This window comes from Capronia coronata, assembly GCF_000585585.1.
Source record: "Capronia coronata CBS 617.96 chromosome Unknown acBCG-supercont1.7, whole genome shotgun sequence".
NCBI lineage: Eukaryota > Fungi > Ascomycota > Eurotiomycetes > Chaetothyriales > Herpotrichiellaceae > Capronia > Capronia coronata.
The window spans coordinates 688,220-704,623 of NW_006912899.1; the positions used below are offsets into that span (position 1 = coordinate 688,220).

At 53.0% G+C, this 16,404-nt stretch overlaps 6 protein-coding genes across 6 annotated transcripts; 3 read left to right on the forward strand and 3 right to left on the reverse strand.

Moving 5' to 3' along the window:
- Nucleotides 1–103: 103 nt before the first annotated feature.
- A1O1_07812 (uncharacterized protein) lies at nt 104–2,665 on the reverse strand (the record flags this gene model as incomplete). The annotated part of the gene is made up of 4 exons (XM_007728678.1): nt 104–682; nt 734–1,920; nt 1,968–2,440; nt 2,496–2,665. The coding sequence occupies 4 exons, from the start codon at nt 2,663–2,665 to the stop codon at nt 104–106; spliced, it is 2,409 nt and encodes an 802-aa protein (XP_007726868.1).
- Nucleotides 2,666–3,331: 666 nt separating this feature from the next.
- A1O1_07813 (geranylgeranyl transferase type-2 subunit beta) lies at nt 3,332–4,584 on the forward strand (the record flags this gene model as incomplete). Its single annotated transcript, XM_007728679.1, has 4 exons — nt 3,332–3,340; nt 3,391–3,501; nt 3,560–4,154; nt 4,205–4,584. The coding sequence occupies 4 exons, from the start codon at nt 3,332–3,334 to the stop codon at nt 4,582–4,584; spliced, it is 1,095 nt and encodes a 364-aa protein (XP_007726869.1).
- Nucleotides 4,585–5,864: 1,280 nt separating this feature from the next.
- On the forward strand, nt 5,865–8,555 carry A1O1_07814 (uncharacterized protein; the record flags this gene model as incomplete). Its single annotated transcript, XM_007728680.1, has 2 exons — nt 5,865–8,417; nt 8,490–8,555. The coding sequence occupies 2 exons, from the start codon at nt 5,865–5,867 to the stop codon at nt 8,553–8,555; spliced, it is 2,619 nt and encodes an 872-aa protein (XP_007726870.1).
- An 827-nt stretch (nt 8,556–9,382) lies between these two features.
- A1O1_07815 (uncharacterized protein) lies at nt 9,383–11,334 on the reverse strand (the record flags this gene model as incomplete). Its single annotated transcript, XM_007728681.1, has 2 exons — nt 9,383–11,268; nt 11,328–11,334. The coding sequence occupies 2 exons, from the start codon at nt 11,332–11,334 to the stop codon at nt 9,383–9,385; spliced, it is 1,893 nt and encodes a 630-aa protein (XP_007726871.1).
- Nucleotides 11,335–12,130: 796 nt separating this feature from the next.
- Nucleotides 12,131–13,147, reverse strand: A1O1_07816 (uncharacterized protein; the record flags this gene model as incomplete). Its single annotated transcript, XM_007728682.1, has 1 exon — nt 12,131–13,147. The coding sequence occupies one exon, from the start codon at nt 13,145–13,147 to the stop codon at nt 12,131–12,133; it is 1,017 nt and encodes a 338-aa protein (XP_007726872.1).
- A 1,457-nt stretch (nt 13,148–14,604) lies between these two features.
- Nucleotides 14,605–15,072, forward strand: A1O1_07817 (uncharacterized protein; the record flags this gene model as incomplete). Its single annotated transcript, XM_007728683.1, has 1 exon — nt 14,605–15,072. One exon carries the CDS (start codon nt 14,605–14,607, stop codon nt 15,070–15,072), a length of 468 nt encoding a protein of 155 aa, XP_007726873.1.
- Nucleotides 15,073–16,404: the final 1,332 nt, after the last annotated feature.

Consider the following 16,404-nt stretch of genomic DNA (forward strand, 5'->3'; position numbering starts at 1 on the left):
CGAGAATAACTCCTCGTGTCTGCCTTAATGCTTCTTCCAGTCTCTTGCTAAGAATGTTGATATCCGACTGTTGCTCATGATCTTCCAGCTGCGAGAACAAGTGCTAGCGGACGACCTCGCCGGACCCAATCTCATCCACGCTGACACCCTCGCACCACCCTTCGAGGACACGACTACCACCCAGCACGCCATGTCTGTTGCCTAGGCCCCTTCCCTTGCCTTTGCTTTTGCCCGCCCAGATTTCGAAGAACTTGACTGTCTGATCGCAGCATGCAATGATCAAACTGCCCTCCTCCTCTGTGCGGGAGCCCCACGGCTCGCCTTCGCCTCGAAGATCTCTTCGATCACTATCTCGCGGTCGGCTCCAAGATCCCGGTCCGTCATGGGTTCCATTTTCGGTCCCTGTCCTGTCAGTACCAGGCGCCAGACGGCGTCGAGGGTGTAGGTCTGCGTCGGCTGTCACCCGCTCTGCCTCCCGTTGTCGAACTGCTTCCCATGCCGAGAAACCGTCCGATGAGTCGCTTTGCCTTCGACTTGGGATTGCGTCGTTGGGCCCTCCTGGATACGGTATTGCCCACAATGCGCGCCCGACCTCGCCATTCTGTTTCCGGTCCCATGGCACACTGACAACACATTCACAACTTGGCCAGCTAAAGACTGCTATCCTGATTTCATGCTCCGGCTGCGAATATCCGAACGTCGCCACAATTTCCCGCCTTGTGGTGCTCTACACCAAGCTTGTCACTTGCGAGAAGACATTGATCAACGCCAGAAGCGCACCAGAGCCTGTGTGAAAGAAATGGATTTGACGATCGTTGCTACCTCCGCCGGTAGCCAGTAAGCTTGGTTGCCACGGAGCAAAGGCAATGGCTTTGACAGCTGCTGAATGGTAGAATGAGTAAACATGCATGTTCATCTGGCCAGGAATGTCGGGGTTTGCAAGCCCATTTCGCACCAGAGGAAGGTCTTCTCCGAGTGCTCCGCCATGCCGACCTTGCGTCCAACGATGCTCAGATATGGGCGACCGAACAGGAGTGCGACCGCGCTCTAGAGGAGTAGGTGGCGGTGTGTTCAAGCCATGGGCAGGAGCGGTATGGTCTCTTGCGGCGACAAGGCCTGGCAGATTCTGTTGAGTGTCTGATTCGTTCCTTTCAGGCGACTCGGGAGGCGTCATGACCCCAACATCTGCCCTTCCTTGTTGATGAACTTGTCTTAATGCTGAGCTCGGCAACGTTTCGAGGCCCTGCCGGGAGATTCCCTGCTCCTCCACTGTTTCGAGGAAGAGCTCCGGGTCAAATAAGAGGGCTCGATTGTCATTACCCCCTGAGACGAATTGCTGACCGTCAGGAGACCATGCCAGACCGCAGATGTTTTGGGTATGTGCATCAATCTTCGCCAATAACGTCATTGATCCTGGTGCCTGTTCAGGCCACTCCAATGAGTAATAGTATATCCTGCCGGAATCGTCCCCGACAAGCAGATCTTCGCATAGGACAAGGCCAGCATGGCTAGTCGATTGTCGGGGTGTCTGGGTAGGCTTGAAGGAAACACAAGATGCTGCACACGGATGAGGAGCATCGAATCTCGGTCTAGCTTCCAGAAGACTCCATAGTGTAACATTGCCGCTATTTCTCCCGACCGCCAGTATGGCTCTGGCTCCTCTTTCCGATGAAAAGGCCAGGGATGTCACGAAACTCGCCGGTCGGGAAGGAGGGAGCGGAGGAAATCTGACACCGTATTTCTCTGTCCATAGGTAAACCTTCTGCGATAAAGCCACTGCTAATGTGCGGCAGGTGTAGCTGTAGGCCAAGACAGAACAGTAGTAGTCGTCCTTGAGGTTAGGAGCATCAAGGACCCGGAAGGGAACCGTTGGCACGGCTTTCTCGTTCTGTGGCTTCTCTTCCCGCTTGTCCGGTGAGTCTAGCTCTATGTCAGCCGGAACAAGTCTGGGCATGTATATAACTTACTCCGAGGTACCAGATCTCGAGTCCAAGCATTGTCTCTCCATACGAACGGGCTGTATTTGGGGAGGATGTCTCCAGCATTCCTTTGGCTTGGGAAATCTTGGAGCAAGATCCGACTCGCCTGATCAATGTCCAGGGCCAAGGCAAGGCGACGTTGATGCCCCGTGGTCTGATCGTCTGGAGTAGGCTGGTCGAGAAACGTGGCGGTATGCAGTGGTGCGTTTGTGCCGCTGGCCAGGAACCCGCCCGTACCAGAGCTTACCCCATGCAGCTGTCCGACTTGGGCGGATAACTGACCGCCCACGGTCCAAAATCCGCTGCTGATCTGGCGAAGGGACCTCGACGGTGTCCCATGATCTGCATGCGCTGGAGTAGCGTCGGCTCCAGTCACAAATGATGGGATGTAGTGAGGTGGACGAAGATTATAGGCATTGGGCGAATGTCTCTGCCGAGCCAAATTCCTGGATCTCGTATCACTGACGGAACAGAATGGATCAACGCCGACGTCTCTTTGCCTGTTGTTTCTCTCACGACCCTGCAGGAGAGTAGGAGGCGTACTGATCTGGTAAGAGGACCTCTTGTCTACGAGCAAAGGCCTCTGAGGAACGAATCGATCCGGCGAAGAGAACTGATGTCGATAGCCAGAGGGATTGGCCAGGCTGGTGCATCGTCTCCGCTAAGTACGAGAACCGTCGAGACATGGCAACTGAGCAGGGTGGTCCTCAGATGACAGCTTCGAAGTAGATTGGTGCTGTTGCAGGCTGCTGATTGAGGCACGCGGGATGTTGGCTGTGTCCAGCTCTTCATCGGGCCTGCCACCCCCTATGATATTGAATGCGCTAGCCTCTGAAGAGGCCGGTGTTGTCTGAGGTTGGAGGTCAGAGTTGCTAACTGATGCTGCTGGCCAAGCCTCAGAGGAATCCATGTAGTTGCCCGAACGGCTGAAGTGAGACCTCTTCAGGTAGACGACAGGCCGTCCGGTCGGACGTGAGTCAGGAATATGCAACCCTGTACAACTTCCCCTGCATTATGATGACAGAGAGCCTTCGACAGATGGGTGATGGGGGTCAGTGGGAGTCTGGACTCTACCCACGTTCGAGCGAGCAACCCCGGAGGCTCCAAGACCTGTAAATATGTTAGTGACAAGCCATCACTTGTCTGATGTTGGAAGTGGTGGTTGTTTAAGAAATGTGTTCCTGGTGGGATGGATTCTATGTTGCGGAAGGCGGAGAAATATCCGCATCATTCTCCGCCATCGTTCCTTCACCACAGCAACATTCTCTCATGCCACAGCGAAGTCATGCCTGCCTTGAGCTGCATTTGATCACTCAGCGTAGGCTACCGTGCAGGAGCAATTTGGTCGTACAATGACGAGTGTAAGCGCCATCGAAAACAGGCTGAAGGTTTCCAACTCACCCGTTGACAGCATGGTATTCCTCGCTCGGCCACCCGCGAAGAGCGGACAGCGGATGCACGCCAACGGGAGCTCAAAGAAATATCAGAGTACCAAAGGCTAGTAGAAGAGGTCAACCAAAAGGTCTTTACAGCCCAGGGCCCGGAAGGGATGTCGTCGTGCTGATTGAGATTGACCCAAGGTTCAAGCTGAAGAATTCACGCCTGAATTGCTCCAAAAGACAGCCGAGTTACTAAGACGAAACCCGGAATACTACACCATATGGAACCATCGCCGGCGCATCTACGTTCACGAGTTTCAGGACCTCGAGAAGCAGGTTTCTGCAGGCGAATTGGAGGAGGACAGTCGAGTTAGCCAGGTATTGGACATCATCCAGCTGGACTTGCAGTTCTTGTTCCCTCTACTACTCAAATTTCCCAAGTGCTACTGGATATGGAACCACAGACTGTGGCTTCTTCAACAAGCCACTGCGTTGCTTCCTGTTTCCAAAGCCCGCCCTCTATGGGAGGAAGAGCTGGGTCTGGTTGGGAAAATGCTGAGTCGAGACAGCCGGAACTTCCATGGGTGGGGTTATCGACGGATCGTGGTGCAGAGTCTCGAAAGCCCTACTTTGCATGGGCAGAGTATGTCGAGACAGGAGCTTGATTATACGAAACAGATGATTGGTATCAATCTTTCCAACTTTTCAGCCTGGCACAATCGAAGCAAACTTATTCTCAAGGTGCTGGACGAGGAAAATGCCAGCGACGAAGAGCGCAAGAAGATGCTGGATGCAGGTAGCTAGCCATGTGCAACTCTCCCCTTCACGCATGCTAACAGAAACCAGAACTTGAGTTGATCCATCAAGCATTGTTCGACCCGTACGATCAGTCCTTATGGTTCTATCACCAAAATCTGATGTGCAGTTTTGACCTTGACCTTGCTGAGCGAAGCATGGCACCTAACCTTTCAAACGAACAACGATTGACCTATATTGCCTCCGAGAGGCGGTACATCGAGGAGGTCCTTGAAGACGCTCAAGACTGTAAATGGCCATATCAGGCTCTCATCGAATGCACACTGCTGGAAGCAAAACTGAGGCAGGGACTACAGGACGACGACAAGAAGCAGATATTGCAGTGGTTGAAAGAGCTCAAAACCCTGGACCCTCTAAGAGAAGGCCGATGGGTAGACATGGAGCAGTCTCTTATTAAAGGCACCGCTTGACTGGATTCACGGCCAATTTGCTGGTCGACGGGTCGGTGTCAGGATGGATGTCAATCAAGTACAGCTCGACAACGTTCGGAAATGTGCTGGAATCAATTTTCAAAGAGGAGACAAGTGTAAGGATTCGGGAGATGAGATGGAGAGTGTATTATGGAGTGCTGGAACACAGACGTGGGCTCAGAGAACGCGTATGGGCCTTGCTGGTCACACAGCCTCTCGTCGTCTGCGTCCTTCAGGGCCATGAGGCTTGAGGGTAAGGAGGGAGCTTGATCAGGGGTCCAGCCCGCAACTACATGGGGCTTCTTAGGCTCATCAGGCGCCCTGGTGGCCTCTGGCTGGCGGATTGTTTGGCCTAAGTGTGGCTAATAGGGGCCGGCGAAGCACAGGCACAGTGGACACCATGTTCTTGACATTTGACACATGGGGAACGCCAAATGGGAACTTTTCCTCGGTCTGATGTATCCCCTGTCCAGTGTCCAGCATCCTTGGATAGTGGGTAGAAGTAACAAATCAGTTGGTGTGTAGCGAGCGTGGTACAGTACAGGTTTGATGCCGTCAACCGGATCAGGAAAGAGACACAATTGCTTCTTTCATTCTTCCACGAGAACCAGGAGAGCAGAGAGCCAAAGTACTAGGCTACAACTCTTACATCTGTCAATCTTCAAAGATCTTGAAGGTCCCTGCCCGGTCGGTACCTGAGCCTAGCGAGCCTGCTCTTCCCCCTGCGACTGGCTGATGCTCAACGGCAAAACAGTCCTAACAGAAGTGACGGCTCTGGCTTTGCTCTCTCCGCGTCGCCTGCGAAAATCCATTGAGACTCAACAACCGCGACCAACAACATTTCAACCCCAGAGTCAACAATAGAACACAACCATCAACCTTCTCTATTCCAACAAACTACAACTGTCTCGTGGCCATTCTTTATCTGACAGTTAATTGTTACGATTCACACACAAAGGACCTGGTGACGCCTACGACCGCCTCCCTCCGATTTCTGTGCACTCTTTGTCCCTATCGGACCTCCGTTCTGCAGTCCTTCCTGTCCTTTGGCTCGCGTCCCATCCGGCACACTCTAAACCTACCACAACCACGGACCCTGATCCCCTTGGCGAAACGTTCGGGTCGAACCCTTGTTTGGGTATCTGATTGGGAGCGGTCCTGGATGATGGTCTGACCGGATTGAATCGCGTCGAAAGAGCCAACATGGAGACAGTACAATCAAGCGCAGACAATACCGACATGGAAGAGGTAGGTAGACTCCAGTACATTTATTGGGTAATATGTCCCTGACGCTGCTTCAGAAGTTCGAGGACGCCAACGATGTCGCCGACGACGTCAAGGATGACTCAAGGCGGGATTCCATCCCACAGGACGAAACACCTGCGCCTGAGAAACCAGTCGATCCTGAACCCGCATCTCAGGAAGATGAACAACCTAAATCCGAGCCAACAGAGACTGCAGCCTCTCCCGATGAGAAGGCGCCCGATGTCGATGTAGACAGCGTCGCAGTGGACGATTCCGTCTCTGTTCAGCCTCCAGATGCCCTGCAGACACCCACTATAAACACCCCTGAACCCTCTACTGACAATGTCGACCCTGCTGAGAGGGCTCCTCCACCGAAACCTCCTCCGCGCCCTTCAAGATTTCAAGGCTTCTCAGCCGCTCTACCTTCAGTTCCTTGGGGACCGCCTCCTCCTCCCAGAAAAGCCTCCGAGGCCCGCGCACCGTCTCCGCAGCCGCCTCAAACATCGTCCTCCTTTGGGCGCAAAGTGACCACCCCTTTTGGATGGCTGAGCCGAGCCACATCCACGCCCAAAGAAAGCCGCTCTCCTCCACTAGCCTCAAGACCACACCCTGATGCTCGTCGGAACACTGCCGCATCCACCTCCACCATAGGAAGCAATCCCGATCTGATGTTGAAGGCTCTGGATGAAGCACAAGATGGATCGAACGGGCAAAGACTGCCGTCCCGAGCCTCTCTCCGCGAACAATTTAAGATGCTGCGAATGCGAGAAGAAGCAGGCATAACTAGTCTGGAGGGTGAAAAGCCGGAGGGTGGAGCGATCGCGGGACTTGTTGGAGGATCGGCAAGCGTTGGTGTAGGCATAGCCACGCCTGGAAGTGTAGGCCATGACGAGAACATGGTCTCAACTCCGGTCTTGTCGCCAACGACTGAGACGGTTCCCACCAACCCAAATCTACCTCCTGGGACAGTTGCAGGAGTAACAGCTTCTACGGCCGACACTGCCACACCAATAGATTGGGATTTCTGGCAGAATGTCGTCAATGAAGGCCCTCAAGCCGTTGCACGAACGAGTCCCGATGAGTTCACCCAGGCAATCAGTGGTGGGATCCCGCAAACAATCCGCCCAGTCATTTGGCAAGTTCTCGCCGGCAGCAAGAACGAGGAACTCGAGGCGGTATATTGGGACCTCCGCTCCAAAGGCTCCAACGGGGACACCAAGGAGGGCATGCCCAAGTCTCCGTTGCTCAATGGGCACGCCAATGGTACTGTCAAGGACAAAGAGTCGGCAGGCTCGTCCAGGTCGTCGATTCGGTCGGATCATTCCACACCAGCTACCAGTGCACATGTGGCATTGGCATCTCCTTCGCCGTCCCACGAGCTGACGGACCCCATGATCAGCACACGCCTTCAGACCCAGCTAGCTGCGGAGCGCGCAAAAAAAGCAAAGGAGGATTCCGCAGCACTGGCCAAGCTAGAGAAGATGATCAAGCGAGACATGGGCTCGAGGACCAGCTATTCGAAGTATGCGGCAGCGGCAGGCTTGCAGGACGGACTCTTCCACGTCTGTCGAGCTTACGCCCTATTTGATGACGCTGTTGGCTATCCGCAAGGATTGAACTTCATTGTTATGCCTCTGCTCTTCTCCATGCCGGAAGAAGAAGCCTTCTGCCTCCTGGTGCGCTTAATGAACAAATACCAACTTCGTGAATTGTTCATTCAGGACATGCCAGGCTTGCATCTGCATCTGTACCAGTTCGAGAGACTCCTGGAAGATCTTGAACCTGCCCTTTACTGCCATCTCAATCGCCGAGGTGTCAACCCCAAACTCTATGCAACTCAATGGTTTCTGACGCTGTTCGCCTACCGGTTCCCCCTTCAACTCGTTATGAGGGTATTTGATTTGATTTTGTGTGAAGGATTGGAAGGTGCCATCTTGAAGTTCGGCATGGCTGTCATTCAACGCAACGTATCTACCCTGCTAGCGATGCAAGATATGCAGGCTTTGACGAACTTTTTGAAAGAGAAGATCTTTGATGTGTACATTGACGCCACTCCTTCGTCCAAATCGATCTTGGAATCGGGTTTCTTTGGCAGCTCAGGTGGTTCAGATACCGAGGTCTACCGAGCAGATCTTCTTGTCCAAGATGCTTGCTCCGTCAAACTCACCCCAGAAATGCTTAATCGGTATCGCGAGGAATGGGAGACGATGACCAAAGCCGAGAAAGCGCGCGAAACCGAGCTCGAAAACCTCAAGACCGATTGCGCTACCAAAGCCGCCCAGATACGGTCACTCGAGAAACGGGTAGAGAAGTCCGACGCCGAACATATCGAGCTGGCCAACGAGCTGGTAAGACTGAAAGTTGAGAACACCGAGCTCCAAGACCGCAACGAAAGCTTGGCCGGCCAGGTTGAAGAACTGCGCAAAGTCGCGGCGAGTGAAGCTGCCAATGTCGAGGCCAGAATGAGAGCCGGCACCGAACAAGTCATGCAAAGAAACATCGAAGTTCAGAACGAGAACCGTCACATGGAAGAACAGATGGCCGAGATGGAAAAAGAGCTCGTAGAGATGAAGATGAAGTATGCTGAGGTGAGTTTATCCATTACAGAAAGTGGCTGTGGAAATGCAACGTGAATGGTCTTACTGACATGTCAATACCAGCTCAATGCCGAACACGAAGGGCTGAAGCAGAAATGGAACGACCTGAAACGAGCACTCGAGGATTAAACGAATCTGCGTGCATCACTTTTGGCTGCTGGCCGGTTGTTCTACGATGAGCGATGAGCGGATGATATTTGGATCCCCTTAATGACTTTATTCACGACGGATAGGTCGAACGGTGAATACACGATTCCCGGGCGCATTTCCGGTGTCCACCTGGCGTTCAGGTGTGGCAGATGCACATAGATACCGCTCTGTGTGTTATATTCAATATTGGATTTCATTCTACTAGAATGCCTGCCACTAGACAGTTTCTCTTCTGTCTTTGTGTGTCTGATTTATGATCTGGCTGGCGGCCCCGGACAGACAGCCGGTTGGTGCGGTTCGGGGGAAAGAATTGTGATGCCGTGTACTGGAATGTTGAAAAGATATCCAGACTCGACCAAAGCGAAGTCGCCGCTCGATGTCCATGAAGAGAATGGCTGTCCAATGGTTGTTAGCGGGTGGATGGATGGATTCTGCGTATGAACATGTTCCAAGTCACAACAGGTACTTGACTAGGTACTATCATGCCGAACAAAGCACATTAGGCACCCTTGGACCTTCATACATGGTAGTTGTATCGGCAACATTCCAAGGAACGGGAATTGCAGATATTGGTAAACGATGATGCACGAGGAATCGGAAGCGACAGGAACTGACGATGGGAGGCATGAAGATCGATTGATGCACGTGTATGAGCAGCTACATACACCTCGCTCTACCTAGTCTCAAGCTCGAATCGGTGTATGTCGTGGAAACCAAGGCTCCCCTTTGGACTTCCTATATCTCTTGACCATCAGCACATCTCTACACTAGAAGAAGTGTAAAGTGAAGAATTCCTTTCTAGCTCTCTAAAGTTTCACCCTCCCAGCCTTCAAGTCTTCCCACTCCTTGAAGCCATACGGGACATAAGTGTTTGCACCGGGTGGAAGCCAAAACATCCTATCATGCGGACTCGAGTGGCGGATCTTATCGAGATCGACACTTTCGCTTCTCAAGCGACCTTTTTGCAGTTTCATGGTGCCCGTGTATTCGAGCTGCGGCACGACGCGGAGGAAGACAGGCACAGCGTAGCGCGGGAGGACAGAGATGGCATGCTGAGCCAGACGCTTGAGGTCGAGTGCCTCCGCGGACAGTCCCTGAACGGGGACGATGGCCGCACATCCAGCTCTGCCGTCCGCGTGGGGCACCTGGACGCCGTAGACGTTGGCCTCTGCGATCTGCTCGAAGCGGCCGAGCACGTCGCTGACCTCGTTGGTCGAGACGTTCTCGCTGCGCCAGCGGAAGGTATCGCCCAGGCGGTCGACGAAGTAGACGCACCCGTCGGCGTCTTCGCGCATCACGTCGCCCGAGCGGAACCACAGATCGCCCTTTTCAAAGACATCGCGGATCTTGCGCTTGTCGCCCGCCCCCTTGTTCTGGTAGTATCCTGCAAACACGGAGTCTGCGGTCGCCGGGTCTAGTCTGTGCAGAACCTCGCCTGCTTCGCCGGTCTGGCATTCGATCGCGAAGCCGTTCGTGTCACGCAAGATCTCTTCCGTGTCCGGATCGATGCGCACGCGCTTCTCGTTCGCACCGTTCCACCGGTGCCAGAGCAGACCGCGCATCCCGATGGCGTTGCGGCCGAAGTCGCCCCGGTTGGCGTTGAACGATGCCCCGGGTCCGTCTGTGGCGGCGTATAGTTCGTTGATGGTTTCGATATCGAATCGTGACCGGAATACTTCCCACACGTCCGGCCGCATGCCGTTGCCCCATGCCATTTTGACGTTGTGTTGCTTGTCCAGTGGGCTGGGCGGCGCGTTGATTAGATAGCGGCAGAGTTCGCCTACATATTGAATGATGTCAGCGTTGGACTGGCGCACTTCGGGCCAGAATGTCTTGTGGCTGAATCTGCGGCTGAGCACGACCGTCGAGCCCGCAAAGATCGATGGTGTTATACATAAGCTGTGGCCTGCTCCGTGATACAGCGGAAGTGCCGTGTACATTCTGTTATAGGGCTTCAGATGTAGGTATTCGCTGACGCCCCGGGCTGTGTTCAGCTCACGGCCTCGAAGCATGATCACGCCCTTGGGCATGCCTGTTGTTCCGGAGGTATAAATCAGGCTGCATAGTTCATCCGGACGGATTCCTTTCTGTCGTGACTTGGGCAACGGTGTGCAGTCTGAGAGCGAAGCAATGAAGGCATCGTCATAGTATATTGTCTTCACGTTGGAGGCTGAGAGATCTGCTTCGCATGGTTGAACCAGGCTTTGCACAGCCCGGTCAGCGATCAGGTACCGAGCGTCGCATAGCTTGACAGAATGTGTCAACGGACCTGCAGTCAGGTTGTAGTTGATGAACCCCGGACAGGCGTTGATTGCTTCTAGCCCAAACCAGAGCATTAGGTATTCGGGACTGTTCCCGCCATCGACTGCGACGATCTCTCTGGGCTGGATCTCGAGATCCTTCAACAACCAGTTACCCACCCTTTGCAGGTCTTCGAAGAATTGCTTGTATGTCCATGTCCGGTCTTCGAATATCAAAAACAGATTGTTGGCGTTCTTGCCATGAGCATGCTCCTCAATGAGGTGGTAGATCAAAAGTTTGCCCTCAGAGACTCTCTTCGTGATAAACTCCACTGCCTTCTTAGTGCTCCCGGCCAGAGAACCGCCTGTGAGGTCATGTCTGATCAGGTGTTTGGCGTCCAGATAGGCCGCAGTGGCTAGGCCACCGATGACGGTCGCGGCGACTGTGGTGACTGCATGATATACTGGTCAGCGGACGTTTGGACGGTTCTTGGGACAGAGATATACCTACAAGACATCCTGAACCAGACGATCCTCGAAAGGAGTGGCCAGAGAAAACGCCCTCATGGACTTCATATTCCGCCCGCAGCCTCCTTAAGATACACTGCCCGTCTCTCAGCCGTCTAGGGACCTATCGAACCGAGGTTTGAGGCGTCCCAACCGCTCCTCTCCTCCGCGGGGAGATCGGTCGGTTGATGTTGAAGCGCGGGGATAGCGGCTGTTCTCCACGAATGCAAAGATGGAGTAATTGAGGGAGCTGCTAGCAAATCATATTGGACTGTTGTTGCCAGGCCGGGGTCAAGAGATACATACATCCATAAATGGAAGGTTAAGCGGACCGCAAAATAATGTTTGATTGTACGTGCAACAAACATCACCCCTTGATTCTACCCCTGAGTACCTTACTCAACAAGAAACATAAGAGAATGGAGACAAAAGCTTTGAAATCACTTCGCAGGGCTCTGCATGAATTGCCGTATGGCCTTCGTAAAGAAGATTTGGGATATTCAGACACTCAATGACCGTCCGTCAGATGTCACCTCCTCAGCCTCGGGCTGTCGCTCCTCTCTGTTCTCCTTTCCAACCGCTGTCCCATCCAAAAGGGCCATCATGCCTCGGGAACATGCTCATGGTTGCGCCTGCGCCCCATCATACCACCGTCAATGACGGATTGCAAGCAAAAGAATAGATGAGAGAGGAGAGAAAATGCTGGAGCTTCCACGCTGATGGCTGATAATCAAAACGAGCATTGGCCAGCAATGTCTCCGAAACCTTTCGATCCCTCCACGTCCGCTGCTCCACGGATCATCTGATTCACCACCAAACTCGATAGTCCTCCCAGGTCAGGTCCTGCACGTTTCCCTCGTACCAGTCTCCACCCGCCATGGCGGGATAAGCACTGTAGCCGTGTGCCGGGCCTGCAGCCTGCTCACTATGGTCGAATTGAATTGCAAGATCCTCGCTCATATCGCGCTGTTCCTGTTGCCAATCTGGGACGAAAACGGGACCCCATTCACCCAGCTCTGACATTAGCTCTGATCCAAGATAGAAGTTCCCAGCTGCCTCGAAACCAGGATCCTCGTTCATCTCGAAGTTGTTTGCTTGGATCTCATCAGGCTGTGGTCCGGTCGAGAAGATAGGTCCTGCCTGGTCGAAGGGGAGCTGTTTCAAGAACGGCTGGTCTTGGAATGACTTCGATGGTTCCGCTGGAGCACGAGGTGGAGGAAGGAAACGACCACACTTGGTCTTCGCAAGCATACACTCTCTGCTGTCGCCGTTCCATTGCAATTCCCCAGAACTAGGCCAATTGGCAGGCACATCTAGATGTTCAGCTGACCAGATGGTAGGAAGGCCGAGTACGGGACTCAGTCCGTCCTTGAAGACCTTGCCGTCCTTGCCAAAAGCTGACTTGACTTTTCTCTGTTTCTTGGGGATCTTCTCTTGAGCGAGAATCTGTGCTTTGAGCAGGTCGCAGCTCTTCTCCTTCTGGGCCTGAGCGATCGCAAGCACGTCCTTCTTGTGAGTAACCCATTCGGTAACATTGCGAGGGAATATCCCAGAAGGGCCTCGACCAGGCTTTGCGTTTGCACGGAACTGCTCTGGGGCAAGATGTCTGACACGCTGCTTGACTCGTTCGAACTCTTCCTTCTCCTTCACGGCGTTGCTCTTCCAAGTCATCGACGACGTATGGGACGGCATTGGCACTGGTTGTACGCTCTTACCGAAGAATGGCTGATTTCCTGCTTCGCCGCTGTCGATACTTGCATGGTCACTCATGGTGACGATAGACACCTCGTCGAGGGAGACATGTTTGACCCTACGAGGAGGCATTTTGACGGACTACGCTGATGGTTGTAGTTGCCGTGGTAGATGAGAAGAGCAGATGGTTGTGATTGGTAGTTGGCGATGTTGATATTTGCTCGTGGGAGGCCTCCAGTCACTGCGGCTGCGGGCAGCGCGGGTGGGATTTTTTGCAGAGGAGTCTGCTGCGCTTGCGGCGGGATGAGGTTCTGCCTGTTGAATGTGGTTAGGTTTCAGGTAAGCTGGGCTGGAAAAAGATTTCCGAAAAAAGATATCTGTTGTCGTTGTTGTTGTGACATCCAAAGAAGAAGAAATATTGCAGTGTCTTGCTGGTGACTTTGTGCACTGCCAGACTGCACTGCCTGAGGTCAGCTTCACAACTGCGGTTGCTATATCAACGACACAGTGAGTGGGATTCTTGTGAAATAAATCGTGGTTCCCGTCCACGTCCTTGTCTCTTGAGTGCCTCACCTATTTTGTCGATTCTGAGACAAACGAGGCTTTCGGTGAAGCCATATTTCGGAATGGCTCTTCATGAATGACCGTCGTTCCTAGTTTGCAGGTCACAAACTGCAAGACTAAACCAGGCCCCAGTCAATCTTGCTTGTGAGATCTCGTCACAACGTCACAAAGTCACGACACGTGAAACCGCCCTTCACAACTTCATTCTCAAACATGTGTACCCGGCAGCCGACTCCCAACTCTTGGATCTTCACTGGGCAAGCGGCTCATCTTCGGACTGGCTCAACCTCGGCTTCAAGAAACGGAGACACTTCAACCCTCCGTCAATGGCCTTGTGAGGAATGATATCGAGGGTACTTGACTGTTGTGCCTACAGCTCGGCTTTCGTGGCAGGCCATCAACCATGACTGTGAAGCCTCGCGAGATCATCGGCCTCAACGTTCTTGAAGTGAGTGCGTCCGGTATCCCGAACGGGTTTCTAGGTCACACTGTCGCACCAGAGTGAGACCAAGATACTGGTGATGAAAGAGAAGAAGCGTCATTTCTGGAACATGGCGCGATATGTATCATCAGAAATCCGCAATTCTGTGTGAGAAAGAAAGATAGAGACTGAGGCGACGCAGAGCTAGGTGTCGATCTGAGTCAGAGATCCTTCACTGCCGCTCTCTAGTCTATACAAAGATCCTTTCCCTTTGTTCAGCCTCGTCTCACATCCAGGGTTACAGAAGCATTGTCAATGACTTTCGTCTGCGCTCCTGCATGATCAGTGTTTTCTTGCCTCTGATCTTTGTGCAGTTCATGTAGGGCTTCTACAAAATCCACCTCTAAACCTGAATGTATCGCCAGCTCGAGCGCAACCTCAATGTCGACGCCGTCGGCAGCTGGGTCACGTGAGCGAATCTTCTACGGTGCATCATTCATTCTGGCGCGTCATGAACGCGTTTGTTTGCCTACGACGTGGCCGTTACAACACTTTTAGTTTCTCGTCATGAACTTAACCCCTTTGATATCATCAACTTTCAGAAATGCCTGCAATTCAGTTGATGACAGGGTCTTCAGTTACAAATACAAAGAATCAAAACAGCGTTTCCAGCCCGCTTCCGTCTCTACTCCAGACGCCTTCGGGGCTCGCCATCGTTGAAATCCAAGGAACGATCCATGGTCCGTTCCAGGACGAGTCGACAGAGGATCAAGGCCCGGCTACGATGACTAGGCCAATTGGCCGACTGGAGTTCCCTCTCTTCAACCCTGAGGACAAAGAGGACGGGAAATGGATGAAGAAGGTCTATCTCTACGTCGGCAAGCATCAACGCTTGACGGGTGAAGTCAAGAAATTGGCAAAACCTCTCGCTGTGATCCGGAAGATCGACCAGAGTGATGATGCGGGAGATGCCGACTCGATCGGTGGAGGATCGAATGAGAACTTGGATATCCTCGATATCGTCAAGTATAAACTACTCTTCAGCGGGAGGCCGGAGCCTGTGGGGGAGTGAAATATCGAGCGGCTGGAGGAACAATTGAAAAATCGTGCTACCCAGATCGTGCAACTGGCGTTCTGAAGATGAGCGCTATGATTCTGGCTTGGGAATTGTCAAGTTTGCATGGCTCGTACTCGTACTCCTGCGGAGTGAGTCAAATACAGGCAGGCCGCTGGACGGCTGTCATGGGAACGTTGGACTGATGAGGCAGTCCACTCACGGCTCCCGGTGATAACCTGGAGAAGGAGAGCAAGGACTCTCAGGTAGGAAGGTAAGAGCTCTTACATGCCGGAATATTGAGGCAGCACATGGGCATCTTTTCACTGACGGACTTTTTATCAGGGCCCAAAATTCTGGATGTTTGGCTTGCAGTTCGTCCATCGGCCTAGATCTGGATGCCTTCATGGTGATCTCAGCACTCTCTGCCAGGTTACTGTCTCGTCTGAGACTGCCTGAGTATCTAGCGTTGGCTTCCTCTACCAGGAGTCCTCTTTCGCAGGGGAAGCTCCCCTCGGCCAAGACTCATACTCAGATCCCTCTGGAATACCCGACAGAGCAGATCATGACAGCTGGCAATCCCTGATCTTGTCTTTGGCGATGGACGTGAAGGTGTTGGTAACGACAGAGGCCTGGCTCGAGCCATGGTACTCCGGAGCGTCCTCAGCCTCGGGCCTCTGCGCCATTTGCGTGCAAATAATCTCGGATCTGGATCGCACATGGTCGCAAACGGGCAAGTGGAATTCAATGAATTGGAACATCAGCATCGGTGCCGTTCATGGCTCGCTCTATCTAAGAGCTTTCAGTGATACCGGCGGTGCCTGATTGAAGAGAGTTGGAAAGAGTGACACCCAGCTTCACTTCTGGTTCCATCCTTTTACACTGGCCAGGAACATGCTGTTAATCAGGGAGCTGTCATGGGCATAGGGTGAATATAGAAGACACTCCACGAGGGTCTTCGTTCTATCTTGGAGACTGCGATAGACTGGAAACCGACAACTTCACCTCTTTGACTCCTGCATCGCCCTGTAGTGATTGCTATACATTAAATGCCATGATCATGACTGTCAGCCAGATTTAGCTCCATCATCTATTCGTCTTGATCACCCAAACTCAATAGACGTTGTTGGCGAGGCTGGCTTAGTCCGTCGGTCACGTGCAGTCATACAACGATCACGTGAAAGGCTCCAAGATGCTCGCTGCAGCTCCATTCCAAGCACTTGCCCCTGCCGCTGCCACTTGCTAGGCGCAGCGCAGTGTCGGAGTGAGCGATCGTCAAGAGAGCTTCTTGCTCTTTATCATTGGCAGCCTCCCACGTCGCTTGAAAACGAAGACTAGTACGTACTACTA